Source organism: Hyperolius riggenbachi, chromosome 4, assembly GCF_040937935.1.
Source record: "Hyperolius riggenbachi isolate aHypRig1 chromosome 4, aHypRig1.pri, whole genome shotgun sequence".
NCBI lineage: Eukaryota > Metazoa > Chordata > Amphibia > Anura > Hyperoliidae > Hyperolius > Hyperolius riggenbachi.
Genome location: NC_090649.1, coordinates 448,850,693 through 448,863,255, shown reverse-complemented (window position 1 = coordinate 448,863,255; position 12,563 = coordinate 448,850,693). Strand labels below are relative to the sequence as shown.

The window sequence follows — 12,563 nt, the reverse complement described above, 5'->3', positions numbered from 1 at the left end:
CTTGAGGAAATGTCTTTTGCATATTTCTTTTCTATTCTGAAGTAATATCTGGACTTTTTTTTTTTTCGTCCAGAGTGTATCCAGCGCTGCCGGTCAGGGGGTCACCATCACCGGGAACGCCACTTTCAACAACTGGAATTGGGCAAACGCGGTTATCTTTGCTGCCACTGTGATTACAACCATCGGTAAGTGTAGACTCTTGTGTAACATTTTTAGTCCTGTTTTTTTTTTTTTTTTTTTTTTTTTTTTTTGTCAAAGTAGCTTTATCAGTTCTATTTTGTTGTTTACTTGTATCTGCTAGTGTGCTACACTGTCTGGTACACCCATCCGATTTTGATTTGCCAATTAGTGACTAATTTTACTACCTCAAAATCTGCTGATATTCATAGTACATCAAATACTTTTGAACATATTGTGTAGGTAAGATCTTGTGCTACGTGGAAGTGGTTCAATTTGGCCAATCCAAATTGGATGTGTATTCGCCCTTTTGACCACCGAGAGAACTGACGCCACAGCTGATCAGAGCAGTGAACCAGATTTCGGCCGTTTAAATGACAGTAAAAGACGTCTGGTTGGTTGATTCTGACAGCGCCTCCCCTTTTGCTCCAGTTTTCCTGGCACTTGTCTGGAGGGGTCAGCCTCTGGAGCCGTATGTATTTCGAGAGTTTAGCCTGTCTCTTCTCCCCCCCCCCCCATCTCTGTCTAATCACTAGTTGTAATTTGATCTGTCAAGTACAGGATGTTAACAATATGCTGCTTCAATGAAAGCGGAAAAGAAAACAATGCAGATTTGTATCCGCTGTAACAAAGAAATGTTTTTCTTTAATGGTCGTTATGCTATTGCTTATCTTTTAGAGCAGAGAAGAAGTTCTGAGTTCAGGTCTGCTTTAAACCATTCAGAGGTTTTCGGGTAATGAATCTTGCCTAAACTTGCAAATGCGAAGCCGGTTACTTCGGCGCGCGGCTTTGCGATGCGTTTAGCCGCTCGTAACGGTAATTTGGGGCTTCGGCGGTTGCCAGACCCTGAATTACATGTTCCGACAACTCGGAGGGGGAATAGTATTTAAGGGCTGGTTCAGACGGACGTTTGCAGAGCGTTTACTGCCAGCGTTCGGGGCTTGGCGTTAAACGCTCCCATTCAAGTGAATGGGAGAGTTTGTACCAAGCTTTTATGCGCGTTTGCACAAACGCGGCGTTCGGGTCCCGATTTTCAATGGCGTTCAAGGAGCCCCTGGAAGCTACATGTTGCTTCCAGGGGCGGTTAACCGCGACGAGTAATGTCCCCCTAGGGGAAGAAAAAACGCGACCGCATCCGAACGCAATGCGAACGCTGCTGAAAGCCTGAACGCATCATGAACGCAACGCCAATGAACGCAACGCCTCCAAACGTCCGTCTGAACCAGCCCTAACGCCGCCGGAGAGTTTAGTAATCATCAAAGGTCCGCACCATCCAGTATTCAAGTGTCTATTTATAGCTCTTAGTAAAAAGACATTCGTAAAAACAGGTCTGCATGAAGGAGTTTCGACTCTTCTTTCTCAAATCATTGCAGAGTCAGACTCAGACTCTGTCTGGATTTGAGAAAGAAGAGTCGAAACGCCTGTGCGTCCTCTTCATGCAGACCTGTTTTTACTCATGTCTTTTTACTAAGAGCTATTAATAAAGACACTTGAATACTATATGGTGCGGACCTTTGCTGAAGTTTCCCTGTGACTCCAGGAGTGGTCCCTGCACATCAAGTCCATTGGTGCAGCAACGTTGGTTAATAGCCGGGGAGTTTAGTAGCAGCAGGGAGAGCAGTCATTCAGCTCGTCCGGCGAACCAAATAAGATGTACGCTGGAAAAAGGAATCAACGCTATTGACAAAGTGCTCCTGACGTTTCTAAAATAAAATTAGATAAAATAAATGTAGCCAGTTCTCCCTTATAGCTCTCACACCTCTGTCAGAATGATTGAAAATAAAAAGAAATCAGTCAATTGAACAAAACCCCCGCAGCAAGTGTTTAGAACTGCAGATACGAATGACCGTGTAGTGTTTTTTTGTTTTTGTTTTTTCATATGGGAAAAATTTCAATTTTTTTTTTTTGGGGGGGGGGGGGGGGTGACAGACCTTATCAACCTCCTTACCCCTCCTTTTCCCCTTTATCTGTTGGTCCTCAGATGACCCAGAAAAGTATTATGATGAAATGGGTCCCAAGGCAAAGTACTACGTGGCTGGATAGTGTACTGGTTAAGGGCTCTGCCTTTGACATGGGAGACCAGGGTTCGAATCCTGGCTAGGTCAAGTACCTATTCAGTAAGGAGTTCAAGGCAAGACTCCCTAACACTGCAGGGTGGCCTCTTGAGCGGGTCCCAGTGGCTGCAGCTCTTGAGCGCTTTGAGTCCGACAGGAGAAAAGCGCTATACAAATGTTCGGATTATTATTATTACTAGCCATCACTTGCTCCCTTCTATTGTCTTTTTGGTCAGTTGAGGTGGGAGAAAGAGGAAAGCAGTAGCTGGGCACCTTGTTGCCCTCTAGGTTCCAGGCAGTTGCCTAGCTTACCTAGTGGATGATTCTGCTCTGGCACGACCCCTACCCCCTGTGTACTCACATAAAGAGTTTGTAAGAGATTCCTGTACATGATTATTTCTGTGATGTGATACTGAACTGTTCTAAAGCTTGCGGCCTCCACATTCTCACCCTCTGCTCGTCTTCCTGTGCAGGTTACGGTAATATCGCCCCGAAGACCTCCGCCGGCCGACTCTTCTGCATATTCTACGGCTTGTTCGGGGTGCCGCTATGCCTGACATGGATTAGCGCTCTGGGGAAGTTCTTTGCGGGGCGAGCAAAGCGACTGGGCCAATTCCTGACGAGGAGAGGAGTCACTCTGGTAACTATCAACACTTGACATCCATTTTGAATTGAGCAAGACAAGAGAAGACACAGAACATTTTATATTGCGCTTTTCTCCTGGCGGACTCCAAGCACTTGAGCTGCAGCCTCTAGGATGCGCTCGGTAGGCAGTAGTAGTGTTAGGGAGTCTTGCCCAAGGTCTCCTTACTGAATAGGTGCTGGCTTACTGAATGGGAAGAGCCTTGTCTGTCAGAGGCAGAGCCTTTTCATTTCCTAATCTGACTTAACAGGTTATGGTGGAAAATGACTATAGTTCTGATTAATATAATTTAGAGAGAGGGAAAAGTTGGAAAGGTACGTATTTTCTAAGCCCAACCATACTTTTAAAAATACTTCCTGTAGGTATAATTGACTCTAAATTTTTATTGATAGAAAAAAAATTATATACATATAAACTGATGCAAAAATTATTATTATTATTATTTAGTATGTGTATAGCATCGGCATCTTCTGTCTCTCAGAGGGGCTTACAATCTAATCCTTACCATAGTTATATGACTATGTATGTATAGTGTAGTGTATGTAAAGAGAGAACTGAGAGCCCAATATAGTGTAGTAAGTCAAGACAAATGGATAGGAGTACACAACGGCAGTATGTCCGGGAAACACCTGGCGCACACGACGTACTCCTATCCTTTGTTGCCTGATGAAGCAGGTTTAGGCCTGCGAAACGCGTTGCGATTAACCCCTGGAGTGTACCAATAAACATACCTTGTCTTGAATACACAGCTTGTTGTGCCTGCTTGTAGGATGTAAGTCCACCACTGTCTCCTAAGCATTTTTAAATATTTTAATTATTGATTTTATTCTTTTGGCGCCTCTGTTCATTTGTACAATATGTATAGTGTAGTGTTTGTATCGTAGTTTTAGGGCTAGTTAACTTATCTGTATGTTTTTGGGATGTGAGAAGAAAACTGAGTGATTGGAGGAAGAACATACAAACTCTGTGCAGCTAGTGTCCTGGATACTGGAGTATATGATGTGAGGTTAAGCAGTTGTGTATCAATGGCAAATTAGTAACATGCCGGCATGTGTTGAGGGCTTCTGTATTCTCTAATGCAGTCAGTGTCCCATTGGAGAGATGTATACTCTCCTTATGTCCTACAACAGCCTTACTTTATGCAAGAGTGCAAACCTAATATGGTAAATCTATTAATATGGAAGTAAAAAAAACTCAAACCTGGAGCTGAGAACAACCAATCTGGTGTTAAACATGGCGTGGATACTGTTTGGCTGCTCAGCACAAATGCTCTTATTTCCTTTGCACCTGTTTTGATGAATCATTGGCACCTTTTTTCAAGCGGCAAACACTTTAGCACAAATTTGCATCATCTTGGAATAATTTGCATCTCATTAACCATCCTTCTTCTCGGAATTCTGAGCTGGTTGCAGATTGAAATTGACATAATGAAATGCCTTAAATTGTAGAAATAGTGGTGCAGCATCTTCACAAAGGTTTTATAACGCGAGAGGTTTTTTCCCTTTAGGCGCAGAATTTTTGACGTGCCTTTGCAGGAATTGTAATGCTGAAGGCTGAGCAGCCAGAAATGTTCTCTTCATAATTTAAGGCATGTCACCCGTTGCTTCTCCTCCTGCAGAAATCCCGCAGGGCCTCCTCCTTCCCTCTCTGGTGTATCGGGAAGAGCTACTGAAGCCTCCCGAGGCTGGAGAACCAAAGTAACCGGCAATACTCGACTTTATTTTGTCTATTAGATGTTAATCATTTACAGCCCTTACCTGAGTCATATCGGAGCAAAGCGAATATTGCTGTAGGGTTAGCGGATTAGCAGTTATGTGGCCGGTTGTTTTCTGGATACCACAGAAAACTTCTTGTTATAAAATACTTGTTTGAAAAGTAGAAGCACTCATGCTAACACTAGTGATGGGCGAACACCTGGATGTTCGGGTTCGGGAAAGTTCGCCGAACATGGCCGAGATGTTCGGCATGTTCGGGCCGAACCCCGAAATTTCCGAACATCCAGCTTTTGGGGGCCATATGGGGTCGCAGGCATAAGGGGGGAGCATGCCCCGATCGCGGGGGGGGGGGGTCGGAAATTCCCCCCCACCCCCTCCGCTAGCGCTCCCCCCTCTGCCCGCTTCCCCATACAAAAGTTTAAGCAAAGTACCTGTAGTGGATGGCCTGGCAGTGGGCGGCACTGTGGAGTGAGGAGGAGGAGTCCGGAGAGTGACGAGTTGAGGGAGGCCGGGCAGCGGGCGGTTCAGAGGAAGTACCCTTGTGGTACTTCCGCCCTTTCTCTGACCTCACGCCCGCTGCCCGGCCTCCCTCAACTCGTCACTCTCCGGACTCCTCCTCCTCACTCCACAGACCCCCCCCCCCCCCCCCCCGCGATCGGGGCATGCTCCCCCCTTATGCCTGCGACCCCATAGGGGGGCAGTATTCGGCCGAACAGGGCCCTGTTCGGCCGAACAGGGGCCCTGTTCGGCCCTGTTCGGCGGCCATTAGAAGTTCGGGGCGAACCCGAACTTAAAAGGCCGAACACCATCAGGTGTTCGGCCGAACGCGAACATCACCCGAACAGGGTGATGTTCTGCAGAACCCGAACAGTGGCGAACACTGTTCGCCCAACACTAGCTAACACAGCCAGATTGTTAAGGCACTATGATCAGATCACTATGATCAGCAGGCAAGATCCCGCGAAACGTGTTGTCCTTTTAAGTGCTTAGATAAAACCCTTTTTTTTTTTTTTTTTTTTTTTTTACAGTAATACTGGCCTAATTCTTCCGGAGAGGTAAGAATTAACCTCAGCTGTTTTTTTAGGCTACATTCACAGTGAGATGTTGCGGAGATGCGTTATAAAGTCCTATAACGCAGCTTACCGCACTGCAATGAAGTAGCAGTAGGTTATTGTACTGTTAGCCATCAGTAAAAGCAAGAAGTTTTTAAATCAGGATGATACCATTGGCTAACTAAAAAGAATAAGAATAAGCAAGCTTTTGGCCTTGCAGCCACTGCAATGATTATCCTACCTATGGGATGTTCACAGTGCGATGTTAGCGTTGCATTGTAACATTTAGCATTATGATAACACACTGCTGCAGTGCGTTACATCTAAATGCACACGTTACCAGGTACAGGAAAGAATACTTTTCATTGCCTGTATGCTTTACTGTACATACTGTATGCAATGGTAACACAGCCTTAATGTGCGTTACCCTTTTCTCTTTTTTTTTTTTTTTTTTTTTTTTTTTCATTGTAATGCTGCGTTGCGACTTTTAGATGACAATGTCCCACTGTGAATAAAGGTTTTTTTTTTTTTATTTTTTTATTTTTTTTTTTTTTTGAAACTTGATGCTACCCAGGCAAAACATTGAATTTTTTTTTCCCTCAGTACTTTGATAGTAGATACTTTTTAATACAAATTTTAGACCAGGTTTTCTGACTCACTTAGTACACCTTGGCTAAAGTAAAACTGCATTCTGTGAAGAGAATTGGGGAGGTTTTCTCTTCCTGTGGTGTCACTGAAAATGAGGGTAGACGTCCATGAATCTGTAGTTTTGCCACGTGTGACTGCCTGCCAAGCAGATCTCTGGTAGTTGATCACCTGCTGCTCCTCAGCACCCAGCTACACCTTCTTATCAGTCTTCCCAGATGTCTCCAGCCGACTCACCGATGGTCATGTGAGAACATGACGGCACGTATAGTAACATCCTCTGCTCTTTCTAAATGTGTTTCTCATCAAGGGCCACGTGCTTGTGGGCTGATGTCATTCGCCATGCAGAATGTTCTGTCATTTCTGTGGTGCACTCATTGAGCCATAACAGTTGATGTGATGGCTGCAATCTAAAAGCTGGTTTGGTGCTCTTAGTGTAGCTTGAATTGAATAGTGCAAGACCAATCTCTGGGTTTGGCCCTTGTGAGGAGGCACTAAAAAGGAAATAACATTTTTTACAAAGTTGAAAAAGGGTTGGTAAAAACTTTATTTCCTTTTCCAGTTTCCTCCTCACTAATGTTAGATGTATAAATCCAGGTCTGTTTTACTTACTGAGGTGACATTACTGTGTATGTACAGTGCCAAGCACACAAATAACTATGCGGTGTTCCTTTTTTTTCTTCCTCAGACAGGAACTGCCACTTACATACCAGATGTTTAACTCTTTCAGGCAGTCAGGACTGGGTATACAGTGTGACCCTCACTGATAATAAAAAAAAATTACAACCAAAAAACACTTTCATAGCAGAAAATGGCTTCTGAGAGCACGAAAGAGATATAAAAAGTGTCAACCGTTCATAGATTTTAGCTCTGGCATACTTCAATGACTGTGTCATTGAGCAAAAACAATGAAACAGTAAAAACTTAAAAAGCAGTTTAAATATAAAATAAAACTGTGGAATATCTGAAGTCATTTTTAGGAGGAGGATAGATGCAATTGTTTCTCATTAGTTTATTTTTACCTCGGGTGTCCTTTAAAGGAGAACTGTAGTGAGAGGTATATGGAGGCTGCCATGTTTGTTTCCATTTAAGCAATACCAGTGGCCTGGCTATCCTGCTAATCCTCTGCCTCTAATACTTTCAACCATAGGCCCTGAACAAGCATACAGCAGATCAGGTGTTTCTGACAATTTTGACAGATCTGACAGGATTAGCTGCATGCTTGTTTCTGGTGTGATTCAGACACTTCTTCAGCCAAATAGACCAGCAGGGCTGCCAGGCAACTGGTATTGCTTAAAAGGAACGGAATATGGCTGCCTCCATATACCTCTTACTACAGTTCTCCTTTTAAGTAGTTGATCTGAAGGAATACATGGGTTCATTCTTTGAGATTCTGAAGCACTCTCACATTGCTTGGATCACCCTTCTCCCATTTTTGAGTTTGTTTTGACCTCGTGAAAGTCACTGAAGCGGATAAATTGGATTAACTTGTAATTTTGTAATTTCATCTCTTTTCTTTCAGAGGAAAGCTCAGATAACTTGCACAGCCATCTTCATTATCTGGGGAGTTCTCGTCCATTTGGTCATTCCTCCATTCATCTTCATGTCAACTGAAGACTGGAACTATATTGAGGGCCTTTACTTCTCCTTTATCACCATCTCCACCATTGGATTTGGTGACTATGTAGCAGGTTCGTTTCTTGTATTTTCCTTTCTTGCCTTGGACTTCCGTGGTGTAACTTCTTAAGGTGGCCACTAAAGATCCAATTTCTAGCTAAAAATCATTTGAGCGATCAGAAAATCTAATCGGAAGTGAAATCGTTCACTACACCATCAACGAACCAATCTTTGCTTCCTATTTATCACAACCAACAAGAAAATCCAATTTTGATTCGAAAATCCAATCGGAATTCGTAATTGATAGTTCGTAATTGATTGTGCCCATCAACGGAAATGTACAACCAATCCAATCAGAATTTCTGATCACTCTAACTATTTTTTTGCTAGAAATTGGACAGGTAGTGGCCACCTTTAGTAGGCTTCCATGTTGTCACCTGACTTGCTAAAATATGATTGGTTGCGTGTTTAAAGCACATCTGAAGTGGGTTGGAAATGGAGGCTGCCATATTTAATAGATTTCCTTTTAACCTCCCTGGCGGTTAATTTTTTTTGCCAAATTGGCAAAAATCCTTTTTTTAAATTTTTTTTTTGTTTCATGTAAAGCTACCAGAGTGGTAGCTACATGAAACACCACTAGAGGGCGCATGTGTCCCTCTAGTGCGATCGCGGCCGGCACTAATAGCAAACAGGGGAGCGCTTATATAACGCGTTCCCCTGTTTGGCTTCTGCTGTCGCCATGGCGACGATCGGGATGACATCATGGACGTCAGCCGACGTCAGGCGCACCCGATCCAACCCATAGCGCTGCCCGGAACTCATTGGTCCGGGCAGCGCCGGGGGGGCCCTCTTTCGCCGCTGCGAGCGGTGGCGATCAAGCTGTGTGCGCGGCTAGCAAAGTGCTGGCTGCGCGCACAGCACTTTGAATGGGGCGAATCACCCCACCAGGGCCGGAGAAATCCTCCTGCGCGGCATAGCCCGAGCTCAGCTCGGGCTTACCGCCAGGGAGGTTAAACAATTCAAATTGCCTGGTTGCCTTGCTGATCATCTGCCTCTAATGCTGGGTACACACATTTTACAATTGACAGGTAATCTGACAGGAAGTTGCATCGGATTTACATATCCAAGCCTCTCTCCTTTTTTTTTTTTTTTTTTTTTTTTTTTTTTTTCTCGATCAATTTTCCGATTTATAAATTTACCAAAATCAATCAGGTTATCTATCAGGAGCCGATAGAATATATCAGAAATAATCGGTCAATTGGATGGGAAGTTGTATAGTGTGTACCCAGAATAATACTTTTAGCCATAGACCCTGAACAAGCATGCAGATTAGATGTTTCTGACTACAGTCTGACAAGATTAGCTGCATGCTTGTTTCAGGTATGTGATTCATGCACTGTTGCCAGAAATATTTGGTTAACTTGTACTCTTATTTACACTTTTTTTTTTTTTTTTTTTTTTTTTTTATAACCCTGAAATCTTAAATTTTTTTTTTTAAGCATTCAAAGGTTTTTGTATACAAGGAGGTAATCACAGTACCAGAGTTTCTTAAATGGGAATCTGAGGTGAGATGGATGTAGAGGCTCCCATATTTATTTCCTTTTAAACAATACCAGTTGCCTGGCTGTCCTTCCGCTCTTTTTGAAAATAGTGTCTGAATCGCACACCTGGAAAAAAAAGCATGTGGCTAATTCAGCCAAAAATCTGATCTGCATATAAATAGGTTGGCTTCCATACCCTTCTCACCTCAGGTTCTCTTTACTACCGATATTTTTATTTATTTATTTTTTTCATATTTGAGGAGTATTTTACAAAAACTGCATCTTCTGATTGGTCTAAGAATACTGACGTAACCTGATATTTTTTTTATTTTCCAAAAAATTCTGAATTCTATAAAGCAGGGGTGCCCACACTTTCGGCTCGCGAGCTACTTTACAACCTGTGGAGTCCATAAGATCTACCCCCCCTCTACATAAGAATTCTTCTCCTCTCTTCCCCCAAGGCTAGCGAATTGCTGCAGAAGCCTTCTCTCCTACATGTCATGAACCCCCCCCCCCCCTTCCTTTCCCAGCAGTTCAGTCCACAATCCTCCCCCCTTCAAACATAGCCAATAACTTCAGAAACCTCCTGAAGCGATTAGCCCTCATTGCTATGCACTTGCCTGGCAGTCTGGAGGGGAGAAGACTCTGCGCATGCAGGCAGCCTGGAGGGGAGGAGATGCTGTGTGGGTCACACAGCCTGGAGGGGAGGAGACATGTCTCCTCATTTGCTCCTCTCACTTCAGCCGCACCTCCCTTTTAGCCACGCCTCTCCCCTTTTCTCCCTGATGCTGCTAAGAGCGCAAAATCTGACAGCCACGGCTGCGTGGCTTCAGATTATGACAGGATGCTCAGCAGGTGGTCGCAATCTACCGGGAGATCACTATCGACCTATTGGGCACCAAGGCTCTAATTGGTCCAGTGGTTCAGAGTACTGTGATTTGGCTAAAATTACTCAATTGAGTCTGATTCTCACAGAATTCCGAATTCTGATAGAAAAAGCCGATTTCTGATCAGAAATGTGGAAATTTCAATTCGTCGGAATCAGAATGATCAATTCCTACTTGTCAAACACTCTCTGTAGGTTGTTGATATGCGCCCAGCAATGCCTGTAGTGTGAACGAGAAAGGATTACAGTTTTATACAGTCACCAGAAATTATTGCAAAATCCTACATTGCTCACTGTTCTTGCACTTCTTATAACACTTTTTCACTTGCTATTTAAATAAATGTTGTAAGGAAATGATGTAGAAATGAACATCCAATGCAGTATTTTAATTTTTAATTTTTTTTCTTTCAGGTGTAAATCCGAAAAAGGATTACAGTGTCCTCTACAGATATTTTGTGGAAATTTGGATTTATCTGGGGCTGGCCTGGTTATCCCTTTTCATAAACTGGAAGGTCAGCATGTTTGTGGAGGTTCACAAGGCCATTAAGAAGAGACGCAAGAAACGGAAAGAGTCCTTTGACTACGACCCTCGAACCAAGAAGAACAAACAGATCCCGATGGCGATACCCAAGGATGTCAACATTCCGGGCTTTCTTTCCAAAAAAGAAGAGACCTACAATGATCTGATCAAACAGATTGGTTTAAAGAAAAATGTAGGTAAAATACTTACTGGGGAGCTTCAGGACAATGTTCCCAACAAGGACAAGGAGGTGATGGTGATGTATAACAAACGCAACAGTTTTGGATATGATGCGGTTACATTCACTAATGGTTTCCACAGAGACAATGGCCTGAGGTCCATGCCGGACAGGGAGGCTACCATCTTCATCAATCAATTAGACAGGATCAGTGAGGAGGAAGGGGAACCTTGGGAATCCAAAGACTACAAGCCTTTGATTTTCCAAAATGCCAACATAACATTTGTGAATGAGGAAGAGGAATGTGATCTGTCCGAGGATGATGAAAAGTCCAAATCCTCCATCGATGAGAATAATGCAAATTCTGAGACTCCCAACAGACTTGACGACGAGTTTACTTGTCTGGATGAGGCTTCTTTTTCCAGCAATGATATGGAGGTATCGGTTCCCTATGAACTTTTAAATGATTACCACAAACTCGATATAGAGGCATCAGTTCCATATGAACCGCTTTTAAATGATCACCACAAAATCGACAACAATGGGGATATGGAGGCATCAGTTCATTATGAACAACTTTTATATGATCACCACAAAATGGACAACAAAGGGGATATTGAGGCATCAGTTCCATATGAACAACTTTTAAATGATCACCACAAAATCGACAACAACGGGGATATGGAGGCATCAGTTAATTATGCACAACTTTTAAATGATCACCACAAAGTGGACGCATCCGTTTCATATGAACAACTTTTAAATGATCACCACAAAATGGACGCATCCGTTTCATATGAACAACTTTTAAATGATCACCACAAAATGGACGCATCCGTTTCATATGAACAACTTTTAAATGATCACCACAAAATGGACGCATCCGTTTCATATGAACAACTTTTAAATGATCACCACAAAATGGACGCATCCGTTTCATATGAACAACTTGTAAATGATCACCACAAAATGGACGCATCCGTTTCATATGAACAACTTTTAAATGATCACCACAAAATAGACGCATCCGTTTCATATGAACAACTTTTAAATGATCACCACAAAATGGACGCATCCGTTTCATATGAACAACTTTTAAATGATCACCACAAAATAGACGCATCCGTTTCATATGAACAACTTTTAAATGATCACCACAAAATGGACAACAAAGGGGATATGGAGGCATCAGTTCCACATGAACCACTTTTAAGCAATGATATAGAGGCCTCATTTCAATATACACAAGTATTAAACGATTTCCACAAAATCTTCAACAAAGGGGACACGTGACCTGATGGAACTTTGTTTCTTCCTTGGGACACCTTTCTTAGTTATTTAAGTCCTTGAGATTGTTGTACCTGTATGACTGTTGGCTGTAAAAAGCTCTAACTTTTGGTAAGTTGTCCACTGATGGAGAAAAATTAATTGGACCAAGTTTGGAAAGTTTGTTGGACCAAGTTTTAAGAACATTCAACAGCTGTAAAGCATGTGTTTGAGTGTTTGGTACATTCTTGCACTGGACTTTTTCGTGA

At 42.9% G+C, this 12,563-nt stretch overlaps 1 protein-coding gene across 1 annotated transcript in view; it reads left to right on the top strand.

Annotated features, from left to right (window-relative positions):
- KCNK5 (potassium two pore domain channel subfamily K member 5) overlaps window positions 1-12,321 on the top strand; it is a 56,599-nt gene extending 44,278 nt beyond the window's left edge. Inside the window, exons 2-5 of the mRNA XM_068233440.1 lie at window positions 74-185; window positions 2,705-2,871; window positions 7,809-7,977; window positions 10,742-12,321. Coding sequence (XP_068089541.1) covers window positions 74-185; window positions 2,705-2,871; window positions 7,809-7,977; window positions 10,742-12,321 — 2,028 coding nt within the window. The remainder of the gene's footprint in view (window positions 1-73; window positions 186-2,704; window positions 2,872-7,808; window positions 7,978-10,741) is intronic.
- The last annotated feature ends 242 nt before the right edge of the window (window positions 12,322-12,563 follow it).